Below are 15460 nucleotides of genomic sequence, written 5' to 3' on the forward strand. Positions count from 1 at the left end.
GAGGCGGGTCTTCGCAGCGGTTGCCCCGGTTACCAGGAGACGGAACCCCGGAGGCGTCTGTGACCCGGAAGTCTGGGCCCTGATGCCGGGTCGCCTAATCCTGGGGCTTCTCCAGGATAATTTAGAAGCGGCCAATGGGTAAGTGGTGTCGGGGGTCCTGGGAAGCGTTTGTCATTGTCCCCGGTGTTTCCCTAGGCCGCTGGCTCTGGGCTCAGCCCCTGTGGGCGGCCCCCAGGTAGCGGCTCATTCTAGCTTCTTGCGCCCACCCGACCTGGGGCTGGGCCCTAGATTCTTCCCGGGCTCGAGGGTGGAGTGAGACAGGGTGGGAGGTGTCGGCTCCGGACCTGGTGCAGAGGAAAAGCCGAGCGCTTGCGGGGACGGGGAAAGGCTAGGCTTTTGTTGCTCTGTTTAGAAGGTCACTTCAGTTTCTGTGTCAGTCCCTTTGTTTAACATTCCTGAGAATTGACTTCAAAATCTACACGCGGGCGTTAGTCTGGGCAGAAAAACAGTAAAGGAAGCTAGTGGTTGTATCCCTATTGTCTCTTGCTTCAGCATCAAACCTCAGCTAACAAGGTCCTTAACAAAGGTTGGGGGGAGAAAAAAAGGTCAAACTTTCAGCTCTCGTTTACCGAAGGAAATGTAAGGGAAAAGTGAACGGATACTGGGAGTCAGGCTTTTGTTTGGCTAATGATAAGCTGTTGTTGGTTTCCAGGACTTGGAGTTTGAAAAACTTGTCATTACTTACATTTAAATATATTTATTAAGTATCTACTAGATGCAATGCCTGGGTAGAAGAAACTTCCGATTCTTTAACGTCTGTCTTCTCAAAAAATTTTTATTTCCATGAATTAGTTTAGAACATTGTGATTACAGTTAATTAAAAAATAAGGGCCAAATAAGGTAAAGAAGCCCATGTTTTTTTTTTAATTTCAGAAATATGATAAATGTGAAAATATTACACTTGAAGCATTCTTGTCAGGGCTAGGTCTTTCTTTTCCCCCCAGTAGCACAAGGAGAAAAAAAATCAAAAGTCTATTTGAATTTGAAAGGAGAAAGGGTATTGTGGATCAGGCCATTTCTAGACTGTGAATTCATGAAGAATTTGGGAAATGATTGCTCACGAATAATTATAGGGATGCATAGTTTTCGTATTAAATTACTTTGACTTCAGTTTTGGGTTTCTTCTGCGCTAGGCTGTAGGTTCCTTGAAGGCAGGGGCTCTGTGATGTTCCTCTGTGGACCTTTAGTTGCCCCTAATCAGTGGAATCTGGCACTTAACCCATGGGTATTGAATGACTGGATCAGTGAATAAAGGGAAATGCCACTGATGAGAAACCCTCCCTCAATAACTTCTACCTGTTGGTGAGGTCAGACACAGTTTGTAAATCCTGAGGGGTTTGTTTTGTAAAGAAGAGCTGCTTTCTATTTTCCCCAAGCCTTGAGAGAGGCAGGGGGTTCCCAAATATTGGTCAGAGGCCCAGTGACAGCTTGCTGAAATTTTCACTTGTCCCCAACAAAAATGACAAGAGTTAGGACAATGTAATAAGCTTATTATGAAGGTGAATTTATTGACTCTACAGGCCTGCCCTTTATTCTGAAATTATGTCCTTTCCGCTTTTCCAGTGGTAAAATGTGTTCTGTGACGAAAGAGGGTGATAATCGGTGTTGTATGCATGTGCACATGCCAGTGGGCTCGCTGTCCTGCCTGAGCAAAATGAAAAGCAGTGAACCCCCCCATCCTCTTATTGGGACAGTGTGAATCCGGCAGTCTAGACCGGCTGATGAAGGGGTGGGGCTGGATGGAGCCATAGGAGACAGGCCAGGCTAGGCCTTGCGGTCCAGGGATACATCCCGATTTGCTGGTAGAGGACTGAGGACATTAATGATAAGAAACTGTATTGACATCAGAGTTCCAGTATAACTTTCTGCAGTGCCCCAGCATGAAGGAGAAATTTAATTTTTAAAATAAATGCATCAAGACCTTTTGTCATACATACGATTTTTTAAAATTGAAAGTGTGTTTATATTTCTGCCAAGCGCTTCAAGTTGCACTATTTTTTTATAATCACTAGAGATATTATTGTACTGGCATTTGTTTTTAAAAAGCTGTCGATATTCAACCAGCATGCCTTGGACTTTACTGTGGGAAGACCCTGTTATTTAAAAATGGCTCGACGGAAATATATGGAGAATGTGGGGTAAGTCTTCATGTTTTTATGCTACTTCATTTGTAAACTCTTCACTTTTGAAATATTTTCCCATGTGGAATATCTTTTTTCTTCGTTCTGCTCATTCATTTATAAAGAATATGTAGGCATTAATAAAATATTTGTCTTTGTATTGATTAACTGAGAGAGAGAATGGGATGTAGTATCCTTTTGACAATCACAGTTATTGTGTTTTTTAAAACATTTTATAATTTTGTAGTAATTTTTAATTTTTATTAATGATATAGTACAGTGACTTGGACATCCAAGTAACTTCACTTTACAGTTCCAAGGTACTTGTTTGCAATTATTTTTATACACTATTAAAAACTAGGTTTTCCATTTACTATTAGTCAGCTAATTTAGTAACTTTTAAGAGCATTATGCAGATATAGGCAAATACACTGTAGATTTCTTTTTCTTTTACTTATGCTTTCTCTTTGTTGATTTCTAAAAGATGCACATGGAAACATGTTTAAACAGAAACGGGATATCTTACAGAAAGATTTTGGGGGGTGTTAATGTTCTAAAGTACTAGCTGTGCACACTGTTTTTGTACCTTGTAGGTGTGTCCAAGAGGACAGAGAACAAACGCCCAGAAGCACTGTCAGCCGTGCACAGAGTCCCCAGAGCTTTACGATTGGCTCTATCTTGGATTCATGGCTCTGCTTCCTCTGGTTTTACATTGGTTCTTCATTGAATGGTACTCAGGGAAAAAGAGGTTAGCACTTTCTGTGACTGTGTCTGGATGGACTGGTGTTGGAATATTTATCACTTAGAAGACCTTATCAAGTAATTATACTACTACTCATTTTATTTATTTATTTATTTATTTATTTTGTTTTAGAGAGGGAGGGAAACATCCATACGTGAAAGATACATAGGTCAATTGCCTGTCTCATACCCTCAGCTGGGAGCCTGGCCCCCAACCCAGCATATGCCCACTAGGAATCGAACCAGCGAACTTTCAGTTCCCAGGCCAGCACTCAACCTACTGAGGCACACCAGACAGGGCTGTGGTTTTAAAAGTGGTAAACCTGCTTTTGCTTTATTTTCTGATTACTTTTGATTGTAGCAAGAAAACTTAATGATAGGGCATTAATTATTCGGTAATTAATAATTAATTACTCCCTCAGTAATTATTAAGGGAAGTATCTAATGTCTATTTTACTTTAAATGAGCTTGAAGAAATTTTTTAAAAAGTATTTGACACTTTTTAAAAGAAATTTTTTAAAATTCTAAATTATGATATTTATAGCCCTGCCTAAGTAGCTCACTTGGTGGAAGTGCCATCCCATGTACCAAAAGAATACAGGTTCAGTTCTCGGTCAGGGCACTCACCTAGGTTGCGTTTCAGTCCCCTGTCGGGGTGCCTGCGGGCGGGGGCTGCTGAAGGCTCCTCTTGCACACTGGTGTTTCTCTCTCTCTCTCTAAAACGAGTAACTATACCAGGTTGTGGGGTAAAAATTATAATCTTTATTGGTTTTTTTACAAAGAATGGCTTTTGTTTACAAACTTTATTGTTCTAGAACAAAGACTTTGTAATTTAAGTTGCTACTAGTAATCTTCTCGAATGTAGTTAAAATGATACAGCCGTGATCTAATTATGAAAACACACTAGCACATGAACTCCATAAACATTTGTGAAGCATGGTGTTTTGTGTTTAGAAGATCAAAGGAGGTGGTACACAAAGAACTGACATGGTTGATAGCCATATCATGTAGCAAAGACAGATGCATATAAACGAATGTAATATAAATCAGTCTTAAAAGTGTATGGAAGCATTGTAAACAAAACGCTCTGGAATCATAAAGAGTGGAAGAGATAAATTGTGCCCACTAGGATCTGAAAGACATGAGGAGAAAACATTTTAGGCGGAGGAAACAGCTTGAACAGTGGCACAGAGGTATGAACCGTGTGCCCTGTTACAGTGGGAATGGAGGGAGTCCCTCTGGTGGGAGTGTGGACTGCGTGTGGAAGAGAGGTAGTGAAAAGGAGAGTGGGAAGGGTAGATTGAACCAGAATGTGAAGTTTTCTTTTTATTTTTTAATTGTGTCCTTTATTTTTTATTATTATTCTATTACAGTTGTCCCATTTTTCTCCCTTTGTCCTCCTGCGCTCCTGCGCTTCTGCGCTCAGCCCACCCTCGGCTCCTGCAGTCAATCTCTGCACCATTNAGAGAGGTAGTGAAAAGGAGAGTGGGAAGGGTAGATTGAACCAGAATGTGAAGTTTTCTTTTTATTTTTTAATTGTGTCCTTTATTTTTTATTATTATTCTATTACAGTTGTCCCATTTTTCTCCCTTTGTCCTCCTGCGCTCCTGCGCTTCTGCGCTTCTGCGCTCAGCCCACCCTCGGCTCCTGCAGTCAATCTCTGCACCATTGTCCATGTCCATGGGTCATTCATACATGTTTTTTGACTAGTCCCTTCCCCTTCTTTCCACTATTACTCTCCTCCTTCCTTTCCTCTGGTCACTGTCTGTCTGTTCCATATTTCTATGTCTCTGGTTCTGTTTTGCTTGTTAGTTTATTTTGTTCATTAGATTGCTCTAATAGGTGAAATCATATTTTATTTGTCTTTCACCAACTGGCTAATGCCATTTAGCATAGTGCTCTCCAGTTCTATCCATGCTGTTGCAAAAGGTAGAAAAGTTCCTTCTTTTCCTGCATAGTATGCCATTGTGTAGATGAACCAGTTTTTTGATCCACTGTCTACCGATGGTCACTTTAGTTGTGCAGGTTCTTGATGAGGATGGGAACTTTATTCTGATGGGAGTGAGGACTCAAATTCTGCCCTATTATATTTTAGCCACACTGGCACTAGTTCCTCTGACTTCCTGGTATCTTTCCTGCTTTAGGTCCTTTCCCTTTCCCCAGACTCGCTCTTCTGCCTGGAATACTTTCTTGTCCCTTTCACTGCAACTTTTTGCCTCTCTGCCTTGTTTCCTTCAGGTTTCAGTGTAAGTTACACCCACTTGGAGAGGCCTTCCCCAGCCAGCCTAAAGTAGATCTGAGCCCTTTTTCCTTTTTTATTAGCACTCTTCATTTTGTTGTTTGTTTTGTATTTAGCACTCAACACAACTTATAGTTAGTTATGTTTGTTTTGTCAATTAGTGTTCTGCCCACCCCTGACTCTAAACTGCCAGAGGGCAGTGACCATCCCTGTTGTTCTCCATGGAATCTCCGAGACCAGCACAACGGTTGGTGTGTTGGACACGCTCACTTAGTATTTACCGAGTGAATGGTTTATCGGCAAAGGTTTACTTGAGGAAGACATCTTCTGCGGAGGGTGGATGAGAAATCAGAGGGCTATCCGAGAAACACTGATGGCCAGATTCCAGTCCCAGGAATGGAAATGGAAGAGAGGGTTAGATAAAATAGGATCAGCACTTCTCTGCATTCTACTTAATAAATCCAGGGTGGTTGTCTATGTTGGAAGAAACTTTTTTTCCCCAGAAGAATCTATAAATTGATTTTTAAAAAGCAGCTCTCATCCTTTTAATTTTTGTTATGAGTAATGAGAGATTATGAGGAGAAAGATGTGAATATGTTAAAGCTAGTATAGAATAAATACTCAGTTAATTGTTGGGACTTCTCAGGTCAAAGTAGAGAAGAGGTGATGGGGTAAGGGGGTACCTCCCAAATGCGTTGCAACCAAAACATCAAGTATGTTTTGAGGGATAATTTGGAGCAGATAGAGCTTTCTTTTCTTTTTTTATTTCCCCCCCTTCCTCTTATTGATTCCATAGAGAGGGGAAGAGAAGGAGAGAGGCAGAGAAATATTGGTTGCCTCTCGCACACACCCTAAGTGGGGACCAAACCCGCAGCTGAGGTTTGTGCCTTGACCGGAATTGAACCCAGTGCCTCTTGGTTTGTAGGATGACACCCAACCAACTGAGCCACATTGGTCAGGGTGGGGGTAAAGCTTTGTTTTGTAGGTGGAACAGAGGAGTGGTCAGCACTTGGGCAGGACCAGTGGGTTTAAGGAGTGACGTCACTGTGCTTACCCTCCCTAGTAAGTTGGTAACAAGGAACACCAAGACTTTCTTTTTCATTTTCCTGAAATGTCAGACTCCTTGTATAGGAAGTAGGGGCTTGGCTGTCTGAGGCTAACCCCTTTGTCTTTGTCACCTCTTTAATTCCATAATTCCACCTACCCCCATGAAATTTATGTTTATCTGTTTATGTAGTAAATGTACATAGGCCTTTTATGTATAAAAAGTGTAAGAGTATTTTATCCTCAGTTTCAGGAGTGAACAGTGAAAATTTCTTTTTAGAAACCATATCTTGAGTCCTGGCTGGTGTGGCTCAGTGGATTGAGTGCCAGCCTGTGAACCAAAGGGTCGCTGGTTTGATTCCCACTCAGGGCACATGCCTGGGTTGTGGGCCAGGTCCCCAGTAGGGGGTTGCTCAAGAGGCAGCCACACATTGATGATTCTCTCCCTCTCCTCCCTTCCTCTCTCTAAAAATAAATAAATAAATAAAGCCTTAAAAAAAAGAGACCACGTCTTGAATCATATCCAGGTTTTATAAAAAGCTCTTTGGCACTCATAATTGTTTGGTAATTGTGCTTTTTTTTTTATTAGCTCCAGTGCGCTTTTCCAGCACATCACAGCATTGTTTGAATGCGGTGCGGCAGCGGTGATCACCTTGCTCGTGAGCGATCCAGTCGGTGTTCTTTATATCCGTTCCTGTCGGGTGTCGATGCTTTCTGATTGGTACACCATGCTTTACAACCCCAGTCCAGATTACGTGACCACAGTGCACTGTACTCATGAAGCTGTCTACCCACTGTAAGTATTTATTTAGACTGCAGATCTGTTTTTGAAAAATGATAGTTACAGATTTCATTTATTTCAGCAGGTTGAGCCTTGTAAAGTGGCATCTAGGCACAGGGGGAAATACACAGACATGCTTTTCTTAAGGGAGCATCATCTGATAGGAGAAACTAGAAATACATCTTAGTGTAATAGAAATGAAAGTATTTTTGTATCGGTGTTGAAGTGTGTGTAGACACTTACAAAATAAGCCATACATGTTTCTTAAAAAGGGATTTGTGAGGAAAATCTTTTTGATGTGCAGCAGAGAAGTAATATCTGACACACAGGAAGGAGTATGGGCTTTGGAGCGAAAAACAAGCCTGAGTTTGAGTCCCGGGTCTGCCAGTAGTTGTGTCAGCTTCGGCCTGTTCAGAGCCTCTTGTAGCTCAGTTTCCCCGCTCGTACAATGGGAGTGATTATCCCGTAAGAGGTGTGGATGAGGGTTAAATAAATCCGTACGCGTCAGATGCAATGCAGCGCCTTACATGTAGGAAGCACCGAGTAGTAGTTGATATTGTTATAATGTTTGAGTTAATGTTCTTTATTTTTGGTTTTCGTTTTTTTCCAAATGCAATTTCAAATGTTTTATTTTAAAAGTATCAAATTGATAGCATTCTATATAATACCATCCCAGACTACTTCATTTTTAGAAGTTCTGTAAGTTGCTGGTGTTCATTTGATGTGTTTTGGAGAAAGCTCTTAATGGTACTAAGTGCCAAAACACACATATGTAAGAAGGTAGTTTTCAAGAAATGAGATCCAGGTATCAGGATGCAAAAATCTTTTACATCTGCCCAGCTTTAGCCCTGCAAATTATTTATTCCATGTATATATTCTCTCTCTCTCTCCACATAAATGGCTAAAATACATACATACATATATATATATATATATATATGTATATATGTATATATATGACTGATGAAGCCTTTTGTTGATTTTTCTAGAGCTATACCCTCAGCTTCAATGAATGAAGTAGTAGCTACATAGTATTCAGCCTGAATGTACTATAAAATTTAAACAGTTTTCTGTTGTTGAATATTTATTTTCTTCCTGAGTTTTCTTAATTATGTAATCCAAAAAAAACCTTATTCATAAAGTTTTTTTGTGTATCCTGAATATTTCCCTTTGATAAATTTCCATAAGTAAAGTTGCTGGATGGAAGGATGTACACATTTTAGGATTTGGGATGCACATTTCCAGGCTGCCTCCTGGAGAGGGATCCGCACGCACTTCTCACTAACGGGGGAGAGTCCTCCTGGCCAGCCTTGCGCAGATATGAATGTTTGATGGGTAGAATTCATATGCTTTTTAAACCTGCTTTTCTCTCTTTTTAAAAACTATATTTTATTGATTATGCTATTACAGTTGTCCCATTTTCCCCCTTCACTCCCCTGCACCCCCCTCCCACCAACATCCCCCCTTTAGTTCATGTCCATGGGTCTTGCATACAAGTTCTTTGGCTTCTACATTTCCTATGCTATTCTTACTTCCCCCTGTCTATTTTCTACCTACCATTTATGTTATTCTCTGTACCTTCCCCCCCCCACTCCCCTGTTGATAACCCTCCTTGTGATCTCCATTTCTATGGTTCTATTCCTGTTCTAGTTGTTTGCTTAGTTTGCTTTTGTTTTTGTTTTAGGTATGGTTAATAACTATTGAGTTTGCTGTCATTTTACAGTTCATATTTTTTTATCTTTTTCTTAGATAAGTCCCTTTAACATTTCATATAATAAGGGCTTGGTGATGATGAACTCCTTTAACTTGACTTTATCTGAGAAGCACTTTATCTGCCCTTTCATTCTAAATGAAAGCTTTGCTGGATAGAGCAATCTTGGATGTAGGTCCTTGCCTTTCATGACTTGGAGTACTTCTTTCCAGCTCCTTCTTGCCTGTAAGGTCTCTTTTGAGAAATAAAGTAACAGTTCCCATAACGGAACTCCTTTGTCAGTAACTGTCTCCTTTTCTCTTGCTGCTTCTAAGATTCTGCCCTTATCTTTAGTCTTGGGTAATGTAATTATGATGTGCCTTGGTGTGTGCTTCTTGGCTCCAACTTCATTGGGACTCTGAGCTTCCTGGAAGTCTTTTTTTTTTTGCCAGATTGGGGAAGTTCTCCTTTATTTATTTGTTCAAATAAGTTTTCAATTTGTTGCTCCTCTTCTTCTCCTTCTCTGAATTACCCCTATATTTTGGATGTTGGAATGTTTAAAGATGTCCTGGGGGTTCTTAAGCCTCTTCTCATTTTTTTAAATTCTTGTTCTTCATTCTTTTCTGGTTGGATGTTTCTTTCTTCTTTCTGGTCCACACTGTTGATTTGAGTCCCAATTTCCTTCCCATCACTATTGGTTCCCTGTGCGTTTTCCTTTATTTAACTTATCATAGCCTTCATCTTTTCATGTAATTTGCGACCATGTCAACCAATTCTGTGAGCATCCTGATTACCAGTTTTTTTAACTGTGCCTCTGATAGGTTGGCTATCTCTCTGTCACTTAGTTGTATTTTTTTTGGAGTTTCCATCTGTTCTTACATTTGGGCCATTTTTTATCTTGACGCACCTGTAACATATGAGGGGCAGAGCCTTAGGTGTTTACCAGGGCGGGGCAACCCATGTAGCTGCGTTGCAAAGCTGTATGTGGGGGAGGGGTCTGAGAGGGAACAGTGGCACTTTTCCACTCTCTGCTGAATTTCAGTCACTTCCCCTGCTTCCCACAAGCAAAGTGGGCCCTACTGGGCCTGATTCCCAGGTGGTGGGCTTGTGTACGTTCTAGGACCCTGTGGGTCTCTCCAAGGAACTCTCCTGTGAGGCTGGTATTTTCTTCCACTGCAGCCTCAACCCCCACAGGTGTTTTCAGTCGGAAGTTTGAGGCTTTATTCCCCTGCGCCGGAGCCCTGGGTTGCTCAGTCTGTCTCGCTCCCCCGTTGTTCCTCCTGCACGAATGTGGGATTGCCAGCTCCACCAGCCGAGCCTCACGGGTCAGCCAGCCACTACCTTGCCTCGAGTCCTCTTGGCCCTGGCTGCCCGTCTCCACCCCTCCTACTGGTCTGGATGGGTGTTTCTTCTTTAACTCCTTGGTTGTCAGACTTCCCTACAGTTCGATTTTTCTGTCAGTTTGGGTTTCCCATCCAATTATTAACCAGGCCCGACCCTGCTTAGCTTCCAAGATCAGACGAGATCGGATGTGTTCAGGGTGGTATGGCCGTAGACAGTTCAGGTTGTTTTTAAATTATTGTTGTCCTTCTTTTGGTTGTGCGAGGAGGCAGTGTGTCTACCTATGCCTCCGTCTTGGCCAGAAGTCTATTTTTTTAACCTTTTATAGGATCAATAATAAACTATTTTAGAACATATTTTTGATAATATAATTTCTTATTTTACAGCTACACCATTGTATTTATCTATTATGCCTTCTGCTTGGTATTGATGATGCTGCTCCGACCTCTTCTGGTAAAGAAGATTGCCTGTGGGTTAGGGAAGTCCGACCGGTTTAAAAGTATTTATGCAGCACTGTACTTCTTCCCAATTTTAACCGTGCTTCAGGCAGTCGGCGGAGGCCTGTTATGTAAGTTTCTTGGGAAAATAGCTCATGTAGTTATTATTATAAGTGACAAACTGTTTTCACTGAGTATAATTTTTGTGCTTTTTCTTTAAGATAGAATTTTTTATTCTGGAAGATAAACCATAGTATACATTTTTGCATAAATATAATAAGCCTTGTTTTTAAAAATGATGGGTTTTTTGGAATGAAATAAAAACTCTCAAGAAATCAGTGGCAGCTAATCGAAACTGATTTCTGTTTAGACAGCGCTTTGTATTTGAAGCTTGTAACCTAAACAGGAAGATTTTTAAAACCTAAGTGTAAATTAGAAAACAAAAACTGGTTTTTGCAAATAATATATGGAAGTTACTCTTGGTAATGTATCTTATTTATCATTGTTAGGTCTTAGATCTCTAAGTTTCTTTATGGAAGCCTTTTCAATACAGTAAAAGAAGCTTCAGTATATTCTTTTTTTATTTTATTATTATTATTATTTGTTTATCTTTAGAGGGGAAGGGAAGGAGAGAGGGAGAGAAATATCAATGTATGGTTGCCTCTCATGAGTCCCCTGCTGAGAACTGGCCTGCAACCCAGGCATGTGCCCTGACTGGGAATCGAACCGCAATTGTGTGGTTCACAGGCCCGAGCTCAATCCACTGAGCTACACCAGCCAGGGCTTATTTTTATTATTTTTTATCTTCACCCGAGGACATGCTTATTGATGTTCCAGAGAGTGGAAGGGAGGGAGAGAGTGAGTAAGAGAAACATCAATCAGTTACCTCTTGTAGGCACCCTCCCCCAGGAACCAAACTGGCAACCGAGGCACATGCTCTGACCAGGGCTCCAACCCGAGATCCTTTCGTTTATTAGACAGTGCTCCAACCAACTGAGCTAAACCAGCCAGGGCGATTCTTTATTTTAATATAACCATTCATGCATGTATCCAGCACCCAGTTAGTCTAAACTGTCACGCAAAAGAAAAGAAAAAGTTGGCGTTAAAGGGCTCACATACTGCTAGGAAAGCTGCAGTAGCTGAGAGGCCGCAGTAGGACACTGAACGTTGTTGCAAGGATGTTAGGTACCATCTTTGAGTCGGGGCCTACCAGGGTACAGAGGGCAAGCCTCCTGGCCTGAAGGGACTAGGCAAGACTTGGCATCCGTCAATAAGTCACATGGCTTGGTAATGGATTTGGTTCAAGATTAGGGTGGTGCTTTGAGGGTAAGGCCAAGGGAAATTGCAGACTAGTCAGGGCTGTGTTGCTCATACTCTGGTTTACAGATGTATCGTTTTCAGCTGGGTTGCATGGTGTTTGAAAATCTGTGGTTCCTTCTAGCTCCTGCCATTCTCTGTTTCCTCAGATTTGGCCCACAGTTCAGCTACTAACCTGCCTGGCTGGCCTCTGTAGGCTTCTGAGATTGCTATTCTTGCTCTAGGGAATAGAGTCCTACTCTAAAAAGGATTCTAGGCAGAAGAGAGACATGTCTAGGTTTGCATTCTACAGAGAGAACTTGGGGGCAGCGTGGAAGATGGATGGCAGGGGAACAGAACCTGGGGATCAGTTAAGAGATTATGAGCCAAGTCTGACCTAAAGCGGAAAGACACTAGGAGTGAAAATCTCCTCTGAAGATAGAGTTAACTGAACTAGTTGGCATTGCATGCGGGGGTTGAGGGGATGGGAGGAGAATACAATGAAGTAGCTTTGTGACTTGGTAACTGGTGAGGGGAAAACGGAATGCTAGAAGCAAATAGGTTGGTGAGAAGTGACGTCAGTTTTGGCTGTGCATGGAGTGGGACGCAGAGTATAAGTTATTCACACCTGTCTGGTGTCAGGGCTGGAATGATTTAGGAGTTGTCAGGGCATGAGTCTCTCACAGGACTGGCTGAAAAATTTTCCAGTTATGGAGACAACTGTACTGTGTGAATTTTGTTTGTTTATCCAGAAAATTTACTTAATTTTCAACAGAATGCCAATGTTTGTTTTCCAGATTACGCCTTCCCGTACATTATACTAGTGTTGTCTTTGGTCACTCTCGCTGTGTACATGTCGGCTTCTGAAATAGAGGTAGGAAAAGTTTTTTCTTCTGTGAGAGGTTTTTTAATGGATTTCACAATTGAACAGGAGAATAACATGACATGACAGCACAATGGGTTGTCTTAGTGATCCTTGGCTGCTTGAGAGACACCACACAGCTTTGGGCTCGTTGGTTATGTCTCTGAAAGGTTGCCTGGGGGTCAGTGAAGTGGTCAGGCCCAGCTGTCCAGTGTGTTGGGGAAAAATCATTTCAATTGTTTGCCCATAGAACATACTTAATAATGAAATGTTGAAACTTCTAACATCATTCTGAGGGAAACATAAAAGTGCTTACTGTACATAGCACTAATTTTATACTGTTTATGATGGCAACACTGTCATCAGTAATTATAGTATGCATTCTCCACCCTTGTGTGTTGTGTCCCCAATTTTATTTTTTTGATTTTGGATGTTTATTTTTGTCCTCTAATATGTATAATATTTTAGTGATTTGGAAATAACATTAAGAGTAACATTAGTTCTGATACTGTTTCTGGTTTGAGATACCCATTTTGTGTGTCTAACTTTTTATTATTTCAGTGGAAGGTCAGTGTTAGAAAGGCCCTGTATTTTGAGGCTAAATTCTAAAGGAATAAAAGTGTCAAATGCTTTAGTACTTACTGTTCCACCTGTACTCAATGACCTACTGTGTACACGCTGTCTTTAACTGCCCACTGCACTGGGTTAGAGAACGTGCTTTCTCATAATTCTTAACTTAAAAAGGCTCAACCCAGAGAAAGTAGGTTGTAAACCATTTTGGAATGATTGCTGTTGATGCTTCTCTTTCTGTTGCATCAGCGAGAAAGTGAGCAGGAGTGACTTTTAGAATAATACCATAGAGGAGCTAGACAAAGTATTTTGATGGTGATTATTCACATGCTCCCATTTGTATACTGTCCTCATTTCTCCTGTGATCTTTAGTCAGTAATGCAGTATGTATAAGTAAAGAAGATAAGCAAGTTAGTTTTGGCACTTTTTTCAACTCTGGAGAAATATTTGATGGCGAAATGATTATTTGAATAAAATGAAGTTTTTGCTTTTTTGTTTGTTATCCATAGCTCCTGTGGGTAGTAGTTACGTTAGCCTGACACCTATTTGTCTCTCTGCTCCTGGGAATCTCTCCTGTGTAAAATGTCTGTGTACTTCAGTGCACACTCGACCCAAAATCAGAAGTAGAGACCTGCACCAGGAAAAGGTCTAGCTGTAGCTGAGTTGATGAGCCCTTTAGTAAAAGAAAGTCATGTACTATTGTGAATTACACTTCAGAATGTTTATTAGCACATATAGCTATTACTTTTGTGATAATTTGGTCCTTCCAGTTTACGCATATCATAGAGCTGTATTTGAGATTGAAAGGAAATCAGAGCAGCTGCACGTCATTTCTGCTGCCTTCTAATTGTGCAGGAATGCTGGAGGTGAAGGGGTTTGGTGTGTGCATCTCCTGTCTCACCTATAGACTCAGCTGCAGTGGGTCAGGGCAGGAAGAAGGCCCGTCATGGGGAGTTCCCCTTCTGGTTCATTCTTTCCAAAGAAGCCGTAGAGTTCCCAGTGCCCAGTGGTGCTGTACACTGGAGCTTAGAGACATTCCCGGCGCTGGTGCTGCCTGCCCGAGGGACCACCGGAGGCCGCCTCTCCTCCCCTGCGAAGTGTAGTGGCTAGTGTGAGTGCTCTCCCGGGTCCCTGTTAGCTCCAGTGGTCCGTGATTGAGGTTAGGATTTTTAAATACATTTAATTAAAATATAATAAATGATCTATCTGATTCAGTCCGATAACGTTTCTCTTTTCTTTCTTTTATAAAATTATATAGAACTGCTATGACCTCCTGGTCAGGAAGAAAAGACTCATCGTTCTCTTCAGCCACTGGTTACTTCACGCTTATGGAATAATCTCCATTTCCAGAGTGGACAGACTTGAACAGGACTTACCCCTTTTGGCTTTGGTGCCCACGCCAGCCCTTTTTTACTTGTTCACTGCAAAATTTACTGAACCTTCACGGATACTCTCAGAAGGAGCCAATGGACACTGAATATAAAATGCCAAAAACCTAAGAAGTATTCTTAATAAAAAAGTACAGAAATAAAAAATACGTATTAGTATTCTTCTGCCATACATGGGAATAAGACTGTCAGTATATCTTAATGTTTTTGGTTGTTTTGTTTGCTTTTGCTTTTGACTTGAGACTTTGTGGTCAGACTCGGACAATACAGAAGGCGCTGTTACTCAGTGAAATACACCAGACGCTCACAGCATACTGTTCTGTGACAGGAGGAGCCTTTTGAAGCACTGGCTTTGCCACGATTTGGTTACTGTTCAAAGTAAAATCATGTTCGTGTACCTACCAGTATGCGGTTTCTGGTTTTAAGGAAAACTTGAATGAGTGTAATCTGAAACCCTTCGTTTCAGCCCCATTGTGCGTGCCTGCTGTGTTTCAGCTGGTTTTCCAAATGTAGTGAACCATAAAGACACACACACCTGTGGGGTCTGGTAGTAACATGGAAACAGTGTGTTGTTCTTACCTATTTATTTTGACCAACACAGTATTTTGATCTGTTACAAAAATAGACCACAATTTCTATAACAGGTTTTCTGTTTACAGGTAGTTTGCTTGCAGTTATCTTCGGGTTATTCCTGTTTGTGTGAAGAAAAACAGTCATGAAAAAACTACAAAAAGCCTCAAATGTTCTGACATTTGTATTTGCCACAATAATCGTGGGAATTCAGAATATTAGGTAGTGAGATGAATGTCTTTTTCCCAAATGAATAAACACGTGTACTCACTCCTTTCCTCTTACAACTCATTTTGTTTTTGCAGAACATCATTACTTTAA

At 41.2% G+C, this 15460-nt stretch overlaps 2 protein-coding genes across 4 annotated transcripts in view; one reads left to right on the forward strand and one right to left on the reverse strand.

Annotated features, from left to right (window-relative positions):
* The first annotated feature begins 48 nt into the window (after positions 1–48).
* On the forward strand, positions 49–15412 carry JKAMP (JNK1/MAPK8 associated membrane protein). Of its 3 annotated transcripts, none has more exons than XM_037054421.1 (7): positions 49–138; positions 2107–2198; positions 2774–2928; positions 6794–7000; positions 10403–10584; positions 12547–12623; positions 14440–15412. In XM_037054421.1, the coding sequence occupies exons 1-7, from the start codon at positions 135–137 to the stop codon at positions 14656–14658; spliced, it is 936 nt and encodes a 311-aa protein (XP_036910316.1). In that variant the 5' UTR covers positions 49–134; the 3' UTR covers positions 14659–15412. The 3 variants fall into 3 exon arrangements, with proteins under 3 accessions (XP_036910316.1, XP_036910317.1, XP_036910318.1); XM_037054422.1 differs by having other exon boundaries at positions 2125–2198; XM_037054423.1 differs by lacking the exon at positions 12547–12623 and having other exon boundaries at positions 14440–14526.
* CCDC175 (coiled-coil domain containing 175) overlaps positions 15184–15460 on the reverse strand; it is a 55234-nt gene continuing 54957 nt past the window's right edge. Inside the window, exon 20 of the mRNA XM_037054442.1 lies at positions 15184–15260. The gene's annotated coding sequence lies outside the window, so the exon portion shown is untranslated. The remainder of the gene's footprint in view (positions 15261–15460) is intronic.

Source organism: Sturnira hondurensis, unplaced genomic scaffold (genome assembly GCF_014824575.4).
Source record: "Sturnira hondurensis isolate 20B ecotype Veracruz unplaced genomic scaffold, ASM1482457v3 Scaffold0008196, whole genome shotgun sequence".
Taxonomy (NCBI): domain Eukaryota; kingdom Metazoa; phylum Chordata; class Mammalia; order Chiroptera; family Phyllostomidae; genus Sturnira; species Sturnira hondurensis.